This window comes from Polyodon spathula, chromosome 10 (assembly GCF_017654505.1).
Source record: "Polyodon spathula isolate WHYD16114869_AA chromosome 10, ASM1765450v1, whole genome shotgun sequence".
NCBI classification, from domain to species: Eukaryota; Metazoa; Chordata; class Actinopteri; order Acipenseriformes; family Polyodontidae; genus Polyodon; species Polyodon spathula.
Window position 1 is genome coordinate 20844976 of NC_054543.1, and position 12793 is coordinate 20857768.

The 12793-nt window shown below is 36.8% G+C and overlaps 1 protein-coding gene across 1 annotated transcript in view; it reads right to left on the bottom strand.

The window, feature by feature from the left end:
• Positions 1-12793, bottom strand: part of LOC121321921 (PDZ domain-containing protein 8-like) — a 139901-nt gene that overhangs the window by 70641 nt on the left and 56467 nt on the right. The window contains exon 3 of the mRNA XM_041261313.1: positions 1208-1310. Coding sequence (XP_041117247.1) covers positions 1208-1310 — 103 coding nt within the window. The remainder of the gene's footprint in view (positions 1-1207; positions 1311-12793) is intronic.

Below are 12793 nucleotides of genomic sequence, written 5' to 3' on the forward strand. Positions count from 1 at the left end.
GATTACAATGCCCTGACATCCACAATACAGCCAAACCCTCTGAAAACCATGGCTTTCAATGTCATTCCACCACATTGACTTTTTAATCACCCATATTTAAATGGTCTGGCCAGAACATAATGGAAGTCAATGCAGACAAGCCAACTCACCAGGTAATATCACATGTAACCATCATACAAGATTCCCACCCCAAGTAATATCAGTTGTGAAAGTAAAAGCATAAGATTAGAAGCATTATGTGTACAGTATTGACATGTACCGAGTATAGAGTTCAGTTGTTCAATACAGTATACTGTGCTACTGTATATTCACAATTTATTCCCTTTATTACAATGTACTGAACATTAGCTGAATTTGTGTTAGTGAGCTGCCACCCGGTGGGGTAAACAGGTATAGCACATCTGTCTACAATAGGAGGGGCTCTAGTGTTCTTGTGGCTCGTGGACTTCAGGATATTGGAATTAAAATTACAGCAATTAAGATATAATTACATCTTAAACATATTTAAACCTATTGGGTGACTTTTATGTACATGGACAAGCAAACAAAAAAATAGTTGTTCTAATGCTGTAAACTGTTGGTATGCAGTAATGCAGTCATTACAGCTGACATTTCACCAGCTACATGTAATGGCTCAGTTATTATTTGGGGAACAAAGCAAATGTTAAAATGTTGAATATTGATAATATACAGTGTTCCCCATAAGCCAGGCACCACAGGCTTTATTGTTGATATTGATTGTCTCTCTGTCCAGTGTGAAATTCCTTTACGCAAAGATGTGTGTGCAGATAGTGAACAGGGATAGGCTTCACAATTAAACAAGGAACACACTACCAGCATTAAAAAAGCAAAACAAACAAAACAAAACAAAATAAAAACAAAAACAAATGTTCCCTGCGATACTTGATACATGAATTAATTTACAAAAATACATTTAAAAAATCTTCATTGAGCTGTAAAAAATGAAAAAATAAGAGGGTCCACTTGCAGTTATAAGTGTCCTGGTCTTTAATTTTTTTTTAGATATTTCATATTTATGGCTGTTTGACAACAAATGCGCTACATTATTCCTCTATAAGCCTCAATAAAAGGAAAAAATCTCAGGAAGATTACCTTCACACGTGTAGCACAAGTACAGTGTTGGTACATTGAGTCTTTGTGAACAGTAACTGAATAACGGAATGCTTCAGTAGTAAATGCGACTCACCGTCTTGACGGAACTTCGAGGTTTTTCTTTCCACACACTGCTGCTCAGCTCCACGGTGCAATGGACATAGGTCTCCCGATCATAGGATCCCAGGATAAACAATCTTTGGGAGGGAAAAATCAAAAATATCATTAGGCAATGCAATTGTAGTTCTAGGGATATGTACATCATAAACTTGAACAGAGTTCACAAACAAAAACAGAAAGATCTGCCGCTGGTAGTATAAGACTGGTTCATTTGTTATGCAAATAGCATCCCTGAAATGTATTCTTGCATATATAAAACCTGCATCTTAAACTGAGAATCTGAAAATACTTTTCAATCATTGAGAGACAGAACAGCAGTATGGCTTAGTTTTAAAAAGCTCAGAAGCAAAATGCAGCCAAAAATAAAAAAAGTGATAGTCACAATTAATGGGAATTGAATCAGGATTTAAGATAACCGATTAAATAATTTTTAGCCAATGAATCGATCATTAAAAATGTAATTACCGTCAAACCCTGAAGGACTGACAGTTGGTGTTCAGTAGGTGAGTGCTAGATGCCAACTGCATCAACATAGGTAGATGGGGTAATGTGCTTTACAACAATACCGTGCCATAAGAGATAGGGTCAACTACTGTTTTAGGATAGTTAAAAGTAATCTCAACTAATGTTTTAGGATAGTTAAAAGTTATCTATCTATCTATTGTTTTTAATTCAGTTCTGGTACTTCTACTTGTACCATTGAGTAAGTCACATGCTCAACCCATACCCTCTTGTGGAGAGAAACAAGAACAACAACTAACCAACTGCCTCTACTGTTGGTTAAGGATTTCAGGGTTGACCATCGCATCAGTATATTAAATCACCATGACCTATATTAACTATATGAAATATGTATATAAAGCTGTTCTTTATATGTATATAAAGCTGTTCTGTAGCTGCTTTATAAGGCAAGGGAATAAGACTCCTAGTGCATAGCAGTCTCACTCATTCCAGGATTTGCTATACACTTGGTCAGACACAGTGTATAGGTAGTGTTCCGCATTTCTGGTTTATTCCAAATTTTACCAAAAAATGACAGGATTTTTTTTTTTTTTTTTAACTGTATGCCGGTTTTTAGTGATTAATATCCAATTTGTGTCTATTATTCGAGATTTTCTCTGTGCTATTTTTTTTTAGGAAATGCATGTTTTAACTAAAATGTTTTATTTTGACTCTGACATTGTAATAAGCAGCCCTAAACTGTATCCTAGAATACAGTAGGTATGTTTTGATGTCAAAGGATCAAATAACGTTCAAAATGTGGTTCTCTGTCACTTTACAAACACATTATCACCTGATTATGTTGGCCAATCAAAGTCTGATTATTGTGGCAATTGTTGGGCATAGTAACTATTAGCTTCATCAAAAACTGAATTAAAATACTTATACAAAAATATTATATTTTTAGTGGATGAGAAATGAGGAGAAAACAAGTTTAGGAATATTCAAAAGAAAATTAATGTTTCAAAGTATACAAAAAGCAGACACAGCAGAAGTGGGTTGGATGAGATAGAGAATGCATAGCGCTGCAAATAATTCTGCATTGAGGTACATGTTTGCACTGAGAATAAAAGAACATGCTAAAAAAACAAAATAAAGCAACAAATTAACCCTAAAACAATAAAGTGAACTGAGAGACAAGCAATCCATTTATGCAGCTTTACTCACGCTTTAATAAAAAAAGAGAGTGCAGAATGACTGTGTTAATGAGTTTGTTAGAGTGCTGTGCTTTGCTGGACAGCCACTGCAGAGAGGTATGTATTAGTGACTTAGTGCGACAGTACTGCCCATCAGCTAAAACACTGCCTAACAGTGCCAATCTTAATTGTAAATATTTGACAGAAAATGGTGATGCTTAGTTGGTAAACATATGGAAGGCATTGACAAAAGTGACCGGTGTGATTTTAGATATCACTCGATGACCTAGTTCTGTCAATTTTCTTTTTGTTTTATGATTTCAAGGCGAATAAACCTGCCTTTTTTTTTTTTTTTGCTGATGTGATGTTTATACCTTCTGTAGATAATATTTCTGCCAGCACAGCAATTGCCCAAACATTCACAAAGTACCAGTAAACTTGGAAAAATGTGGCTTCAGCACTTGCACAGATTCTGCTTCATCATACATGCACAAGGGACATTAAGCTTAATCAGAAACCAAAACTACTACCCCCCCCCCCGTCGATTTTTTACAGATTTTTCCCTATTTTAACATATGTAAAATAAACTTCGAAATACTCCCGGAATTTCTATTTTATAAATAAAAACAGAAAACACAGAATACTATTTATAGGTAACAAGCTCGGTTGTGTCTTATTAAAATTATAGTAAAAAAAAAAAAAAAAAGGAATGGATCAAACTGCTATTCAACGGGAGTCTTATTTCCATCCCTATTATATAATGGGGAGGACAGACCTTGCTATTTATCCTTGCCAACTTGGGTCGTTAATGTGTAGAGGATACTCATGTATGAACATCTATGAGCACTCCATGAGAACCATGAATAACATGTACAATGTATGGAAAATAAAATATGTTTAACCCTAAATTCAACAGAAGAAATCAGAGTATGACTTTCCTTAGTGCAGTACAAGTTGGAACAGTGCGGTTCGCTTGGTCATTCTGTCTGATTGGAATGAGTTCAAGAAAGAATTCAAGATTAATTCAGTTAAAAAAACAAACAAAAAACAGACAAAAAAAAAACACTTCATAAAGTATATTCAAGTTTAGATTTCTGGCACTGAGTACTCACAGAAATAACATTAAAATTATCAGAATGTATCAATACCTATCACCACTGTAACTCAACCAGGGCTGGATTAACCAATACGCAAATGACGCTATAGCACAGGGCCCCCAGCAGAATTGGGGCCCACAGCAGAATTGGAGTCCCCACGAGGTCACCGTTTGTTTGGGACATTTTAGAAAAACTGCATGCGGGCTGATGGTCCCACACACACAGGAAGAGAGGCGCACAGAAGCCTGCTTTTGTTTTGGTTAATTTTGTTCTTGTATGACGGCTAGGCATTTCTTTCTCAATTGCAGCATACCTGGTCTCTGAGTCTCTCACACAAGCAGCTTCCTGTTAATGTACAATACCATGACCAACGCCCTCTACCTGCTGGGAAAGATCCATCCCTAGTCCTGAGTCAGAGGATCAGTCTGCAGGATAAAATGTATGAATCAGGTTCAATTTACGTATTGATTTATTTCAGTTTTAGGGCCAATTTAAAAACCTGTCCTGTGTCAAATGTGCACAGTATGCCTCTTTTAAATTTTAGAAATGTTCTTTTTCATTTGGGGGTTGGAATTATTGAAGAAAGGCAGATAAAGGTAAACGTGTACAATGCGGGAAAATGAAGGAAATTCAAATGTGGAGTCTGCAGCCAGAAAGAACGGTTTAAGTCCATAGTGATTGTTTCTCTCGCTACAAAAAGAAAACTTCTTTTGGGGTTTTTTCTGTTTTTTCTGTTAAAACTACATTGTTCTGTTCTATTGAATGCAATGCTACTACTGGTCTGTACAAGGAAGGAATAGGTTTGGAAAAAAAAAAAAAAAAAAAAAAAAAAACTATGTTTTTGTTTTGCAATATATATAATTTTGCTGCTTTTATATGTATTAGTTGCTGGACTTTCTGGTAAACTAACACAACCACTGACCCATTAACCCCAGTGGATGTTATATAATCCACTTGATAATGCTTTTGTACTTTACTGCCTGGGACTGAAGCTTTTTTATGTCAGTGATCCATGTTGCATCATTTTGTGTTCTATGTTCCCAAGGATGTTCGAATGTAAATTAAAATCATCAACAACAGTGAGATTTAATTATTATCACTTTCATGTGGTTTCTGTCGTACGGTACAAGGCAATAAAGGCATACACAGTTTAAAAAGCCTCATGCCCAGCTATGATCAGCAAAGAAAAAAAAAAGCCTATATAAACTGTTCAGATAAGTTATCTAATTCAATTCAAAAGACACTTCCTCATTATTGATTGGTACTGAAAAAATGTGTAAATTGAAAATAAAGTAAAAGTTAAGAAATATCATCTTGCAATGAACAGGTTCTATGATGTTGTGTACAGTGTACTCACCTATTGTAAACTCCAACTCAAAATTAGATTTATACTGGGCTTGTTTGTATCCGAGTATCTCACAGGGAGCGCAAAGCAACCCACAAACAAGTATGAGTGAGTCTCAACGGGGCGAACAGACCACCCTTGTATGAATTATTGCAGATTGCAGAAAATATAAACCGTGTTCACAGCTCTGTATTGGTGGATAACCATAGAACTGCATAAAAACACTACAGGCTATGTAATAACCACACACAGATGGGCACACTGATGACATTTCTCACATTTTTACATGGCAGCTCCTCAAATCGGGAGAATATATTGTATATTTTCTCCTCCATATTAAATTATAAAGTGCAACCTCAATTACACTGAATAGAAAAGCTTTTAAAAAAAAAAATGCAATTCAAGTCTGCAAAACATAAGTGCCCTATTGTGGTTTGAAACTGGAAAATGAATGGTTACCATACACAGACATGATGGAAAATACTATATAGTGACTGCATCTGTATTTGTCACCTTTTTAAAAAGAAATTTGTGTTGTGAAAGAGTGAGCTGGAAATGTCCACTCCGCTCTCCCACTCCATAAACAATTGGCTCGCTCCGCTCAGCTCACACTCTGTCCCCAACACAGGGTTGGATTAACCAATAATAATATACAATAACACTATTTGCCATACTATGCATAGGGCCCCCAAAATATGGGTTAGCATAGAGCCCCCATGTCCTTTAATCCGGCCCTAACCACAACTTTTAAATCCACGTCATCCCCGGTATACCAGGGCAGTGAATGTCAAGGCAGAGTGTCTTCTGTGCAGCATCTCTTAATTAAGCATTGCTTAACCGCAGGCTTTTCAAAGCTTGTGCTGGTCTACCCTCTAGTGGTTGTTTAGTGGTATCTCTCACTTTTTATAGCCGGGGTATGCAACTATGGTCCAGGAATGTCTTTTCACTATAGACGCAGTATAAGAAAAGTACTCATTAATAACCCCTTATCCTTATATAACCTCAAACCTTGCCCCATTACATATGTTCGATTTGATTTCAGGTGTCAATACTAGTGATGGATAGGCTAGTTATGAAAACAGATTGGTTCCCTTTCTCCAGTTACTATCCTATTTCAGTGGTTCTCAAACTTTTTTTTATTCGTGGACCACCTGAATGTTTTTGATCTCAGGAGGACCACATAATAACAGTATTGCTGACTGAAAACTAAGCACAGACAAATATCAGTATAATACTAAGAATAACCATAGACTTACCTTTCTTTATTTCAATGTGATAGGTGGGCCTATTTCTATGAGCAAAGCTATTTTAAAGACCAGTTCTAGTTTACTTTTCATTAACACTAATTTACAGAGAAGGGAAAAACTGACTGTTTTATTTTAAAATTGATAATTACAGCAGAAATGGATTAGTGTGAATTAATAATCTATGAAGTTACAATACATCCAGGTCGGAGCTACGAATGTCCAGCTGTAATCTTTACTTTTAAAACTGAATGTTTGGATTCTGCACACTGATTGGCTGCTGAGGAATTTTTTTTACCATGCAAAATGTACAATGCATGGCAGAATTCAATTAATAAATTATCAATACACAACATATAAAACAAATAAATATAAACATCGTTTTTAAAAATGACTGACATTCCTTTTGTCGCATTTGATCTTTTTGGAGGCATGATGGTGTACAAGTGCATAGAATTACAAGAAACAAATCATCCACTGGGGGGGAAAAAAATAAAAAATCAAGCGGCACAAAGATTTAACAAGTCAACAGCTTCATCCGAAATCGAAGAAAACAAAAATGCTTTGGCAGCTGGTGTTTTTATTGATTTGAAAAGGATTAAGAAATGGTAAATCGACTTAAAAACTGTATGTCTCGAAAATCTAACGCTCTGCTATAATGATATGCTTCAGTGCGTAATTCGGACGGTCAAGAGAATTCAATTCTGTTCTGTTAGCCTCTGTACTGGTCTCAATTGCTCTGTAAGCAGTGCTGACATAAACCGCAATGATATCAATGCGTGTTAGTGACCAAGCATTTCAAAGTACCAGTAATGTATTTTCTATTAGCTTCTCCAGGTCAGTGGTAGTAATGTGTGGATAGTGAACTTTGTATTTGCCTCCTTTTCTGTATCTTTTCATTGTCAGCAAAAACACACAATTGTCATTTTTAAATGCTTGGTCACTAACAAGGCCAACATTGCAGGTTATGTTAGCTCTGTTTATGGAGAGACTGAGACCAGCACGGAGGCTTCATTCACTTAAATTAATTACAACAAATGGAAACATTGATTTATTTATTTTTTTAACTTGGAGATATTCTCCATGTATGCATTGTCTTCCTGCATCTGTAGCTGAGTTTTTAAGGTCTCAATTTTGGGTGTGCAATGGGACCTATAAACTATGCTGCTGCATCCTTTCCATAATTATGTAACTTTTCCATGGACCACCTGAAAGTAGCTGGCGGACCACAGATTGAGAACTGCTGTCCTATTTCACTTGATTTTCTAAAAACCATGTGCATGTCTAAATGGCAGAAGGAAAGCCTTAATATAGCATTGAGTGGTGCTGCATTGATAATGTGTCATAGATCCTTGTTGCAGGGCTGGCATGTATTTTGTATTTAAGGCCTCTGAAGGATGCTGAGAGACAAAACTCTTAATGATAAAAGGTAGCTCTATGACTCATACAATGATATTAGAAGTTACATTGCTACAAGAGGACACTGTATTCAAAAGCACAATATGTGATTGAACTGCAAAATGTACCGCTTCCCTTTTGGCTTTCATCAATTTCAGAAACAGGCTTCAAGTTCATTACCTCACTTTAACTCAAAGATAGCCTTTTACACTTTTCTGTTACCACAAACATTTTAAAAAGCCCATTTCATACTGACAGTAAAATGTAAAGACATGTGTCTCCATCAGCTACTGAAGTACATTTAGTTTAACTATAAAAAAACTACTGCATACATTATGTTTTAACGGTATATAAAGCTGCATTTTCCCCAAGGCAGGTGGATTTATGGTGATTGAAGTTTTCTTTTTTAATGATATAGGGCCATATGCTGCACCAGCTGTTCACCTTAGCTGGGCTGAGCTGTAATTTAATTAGTACCTCTAACTCTAAGCTCAGTTAAGGTAACTGATGCAGCATGCAATCCACAGTGTTTCAAATGTATCTGCATTACAGTAGGTCTAAAAAAAAAAAAAAAAAAAAAAAAACAAACAAAAAAAAAAACTAAGATGTGGTCACTAAGTTTTCATGACAACACATACAAATATCTCATAGAAATTTAGCCCTTGGAGTAGTAAAAGATTCATACTCCTTCATAAAAATTGTGCATTTTACATTGCAATATTATAAATCATCTAGAATTTGTAGATTTGTAGCTATACACTGAAGCTGAAAAATACTTTTCTCCTATATTTTAGTGTTGGGCAAATATGTGAATGTTCAAACAAACACTGCTTAGCATATTTTCAAAAGTAAAAAAAAAAGCATGTTTGTGTGTGCAAGAAATTATATAATTGATAGAAATTAGAAATATGTATCAGAGTGCGTTTTACCTTGCACCGATTTTCCACCTCACAAGAATTTGCACGACAAATGGCAAGTAGGAAAAGATCTCTGGTGTATGGGATTGCTATATAAAAATGATATAAAGATGATCAACACAGCTGTTGTTTCTGTGTGTGGTACAGATGCAGGAATGTCACCCTTTCCAACACTGACTCAACTTGCAAGGGAAATAATACAGTATGTATTGTGATCTTTCGATTTCCATTACATGAGAGTAGATGTTAACTTCATGCTGATTTGAACTCGGCTCTCGCCAAGATAAGCACCAACTAAGACGTAGTTTTACAGTAAACTAATGTGATCCATCTGCGTTGCTTTCATTCTGATGATGTAGATATCCTTCTGTCTGGTGTTGATTGCTGAAGTGTAATGCTGGCTCCAGTGATCAGCTTATTTTGCCTCCCCAGTGCATCAGCAAACACAACGGCTGCGATGCTGGCTCCGGGGATCAACCCAGAGCAGTCTCCCCAGCGCATCAGCATAACAACCGTTTGGATTGAGCTAAGTAGGGTACATCTCTGAGGTCTTCAATTGGACACCTTCCATCCTCTCTGTTTCGTCGACTAGCCCATGACACCTCAAGAGGGCTCAATTGTGATTCTGGCGTCCCAGCATCACCCCTTTCCATCCCCCACTCAGCTCAACCCAGCTTACTTGACCATACATCAGCGTTGCTTTCTTTCTATTGTGCTTGAGATACCCATCCAGAATTTTCCCATCTCAAGCACAGCCAATGGCTGCTCCTTTCTGCTGCTTCAGATAAGTTCTTCACTGTGTGATGCAACTCTTGGCCACTGAACCCAACGTCTCTGAAAAACCGGGTTGTAGACTGTGCCACAAATCCTCGACAACCCACCTCCACTGGGAGGCAGGAAACTGATGCTGCTCTGTTCCATTGTCCATAGGTCTTGCCAACCGATCTTGCATTGCTCCACAGTCTCCCATCTCCTCCATTCTCCCTGCTTGACCTGGGAAACTTATTTTATGGCAACTGAATGTGTCCAAGCGCAAGTTGCGTTTTCTTTTTTAATGATATAGGGCTGAAAGGCAGAAGAGACGAGGGAGTTTGCCTGCTGCTTCACCCAGCGAGATAAAATACTGTACCTTTCAGACAATTAATCCTTTCTTTCTTTCATAGCATTCATGAAACAGAGTATCTACATGCACACCACTGTACTAGGTAATAATTTGCCAGCTAAACTGCGTTACTAATAAATGGCCAATACTACATTTTTAAAGCATAGCACTTTCTTTTCTATGGCCCTGCCAATTAAAACCATCAGGTCTTTCTGAGTCACCAAAGCAGAAAGGACATCCAATTTTTTAAATTTACGGGGATGTAAAAGGATACCCTGTTTCTTCAAAGGACACAATGCCTCAATTCAACCTCAAGTTTCCTTTTGTGACTCCACTGTACTAAATTAGATTAGGTTACTTGGGCTTGTTTAGATAGCATTAACTGGCTAAATTGCAGTCTGTGGTTCTTGTAGCACTGGAGCAGAATAATTTAATAATAATAATTTATTGATTTTATATAGCGCCTTTTGGGATCACAAAGAACTTTACATACATAAATGACAATAATCAAAATAATAAAAGCAGCAATAAAACAGCACTACAAGAACATTACAAAAATAAAAATATAAACAGATAAAAACACACACAGAACTAAAAGCAATTTAAAAATGTGTTTTTAAAAAAGATTTAAAACTATCTGGGGACGGAGCTTCCCTTACTGCGAGGGAAAACATGTTCCAAAGACAAGGCGCGTAACACCCGACCCCCATTGTTCGCAGTCTCGTCTTTGGAACAACCAGCAATCTTTGGTCCCCAGATCTTAAAGCACGTACAGGGGCATGGAAAATTAAAAGTTCTTTTAAATAGGCTGGTGCTAGATTATTCAGGGCTTTGTACGTGAGTAAAATAATCTTAAAATCAATTATTTGCCTTACTGGGAAACAGTGAAGGAATGCTAAAATAGGGGTGATGTGAGCAGAGAGTGGGGTTCTAGTTAAAAACCCTGGCCGCTGCTTTCTGGACCATCTGGAGTCTCTGCAGGAGCTTCCCAGAGACCCCTGCTAATAGTCCGTTGCAGTAATCAATGCGAGAGATAATGAACGCATGGACCAGTTGTTCTGCATCAACAGCTGAAAGGGAGGATCTTAGTCGAAACAATGTTGCGCAGATGGAAAAAGGAAATCATGGTGGTATTTTTATCATGGGACTAAAAAGAAAGTACCGAGTCAAAGATCACACCAAGATGTCAGACTTCAGAAGCGCAGCATACTTCAACCCCATAAATTTTTAGGTTGACACTACCCACTTTACGAAGCTGTTAGGGAGAACCAATTAACCTCAGTTTTATCATATTTTTTTTTTTTTTTTTTTTTTTAATAATATCAGACAGACAATCAAGAAGAAGAGAAAAATCAAGATTTGACTCAGGTTTGCCCTGTAAATAAATGTGTGTATCATCAGCATTGCAATGAAAATTAATTCCATGGCTGCAAAGTATTTGACCTAAAGGTAAAAGATAAATACTAAAAAGAAGAGGTCCCAGTACAGAGCTCTGCAGAACACTTGTTGGGACCAGCATTGTTTTAGACCTAGCTCCATCCATTTCCACAAACTGCCTTCTACCAGAGACTTTAGGAAATCCTCACACTGATGCTGTTTAAATACTTGACAAAAAAGCAGTTAGCTTAGATTTTCTCCACAAACGCTCCAACTTTCACCCCCCCCCCCCCCCCCCCCCAAGGGGGAGGAGCAGGAGAAGGAAACAGAACATGCTTTTTGGGGGGCTGAATGGTTCAGGATATCTTTTAATGTGTCATTATACAATTCATATACTCATATACTTGCAGATTAGAGACTAATAAACCAACAGAGTTTACCAGATCAAGTATATGACCGCGATTATGCGTGGGGACATTGACATGCTGAATTAAGTCAAAACAGTTTAACAGAGACAAAAAAAATCAGTAGCAAATGAACAGGTAAGGGAGTCTAGATGAATATTAAAATCACCAAGAAGGAGAATCCTATTATATGAAATAAGCAAGGAAGTTAATAGATCAGATAGCTCTGCATTGATATACTAAGTTAGTATATATATTTGTTTTTATGCTGAATAGCCATGGAAGACACTTTGCACACTGGACACAAGAGGCCGCCTTTCTTATAGAGGAAGAGACTATTTGTTCTACAGAGAGACCAGGTATTAGTCTGTTTATTCAAAGTTCTTAATAATTATGAATAACGCCTGCAAAACATAAGATTCTTCCAATACATGGAAAGTATTTAATTCATAATTACATGAAATTAAAGGTTTAAGGCTGTCCAAGTGTTAACAGGTGAAGCACAGGAAGGTGAGAATGGGGGGGAAAAAACGGCGATTGCAGCCTCCCACAGAGAAACCAGGTATTACTCTCTGTGGTGAGTCCAGTGTATTCCAGTTGTTGTCTCATAAAAGAGAAGTAGCTAAAGCAAAAAAATTAACATTTCTTCAATTGCATTAATAATTATAACTTTCTTTGAAGGATGAAAGTCAAGTGAAGGATCCATTCAGATAACGGTATGTTTTCACTCTTATTTAAGTGTAGTACAGTGTACGTCATATTTGTTATTGCATGTAGGTTTCTGAGAAAGTCTTAGAAAAGAAACATATTATGGCAACATCCATCTGCTTGAGGTTAAAAAAAATAATAATTAAAAAATGGAATAGAATTTTAGTAAATACGTGTGCAGACACAGGTATGCTTTCTTGCTGTAGTCTACATGGGGGAGTGTGTATACTACAGTTTGGGTATCTTATGTGTCAGTCTTTGTTATCAATAGCAATTTGAAATTGCCATGGCAACCCTGCTTCAATAAAGTATGAGGTAGCATGTTGCATCG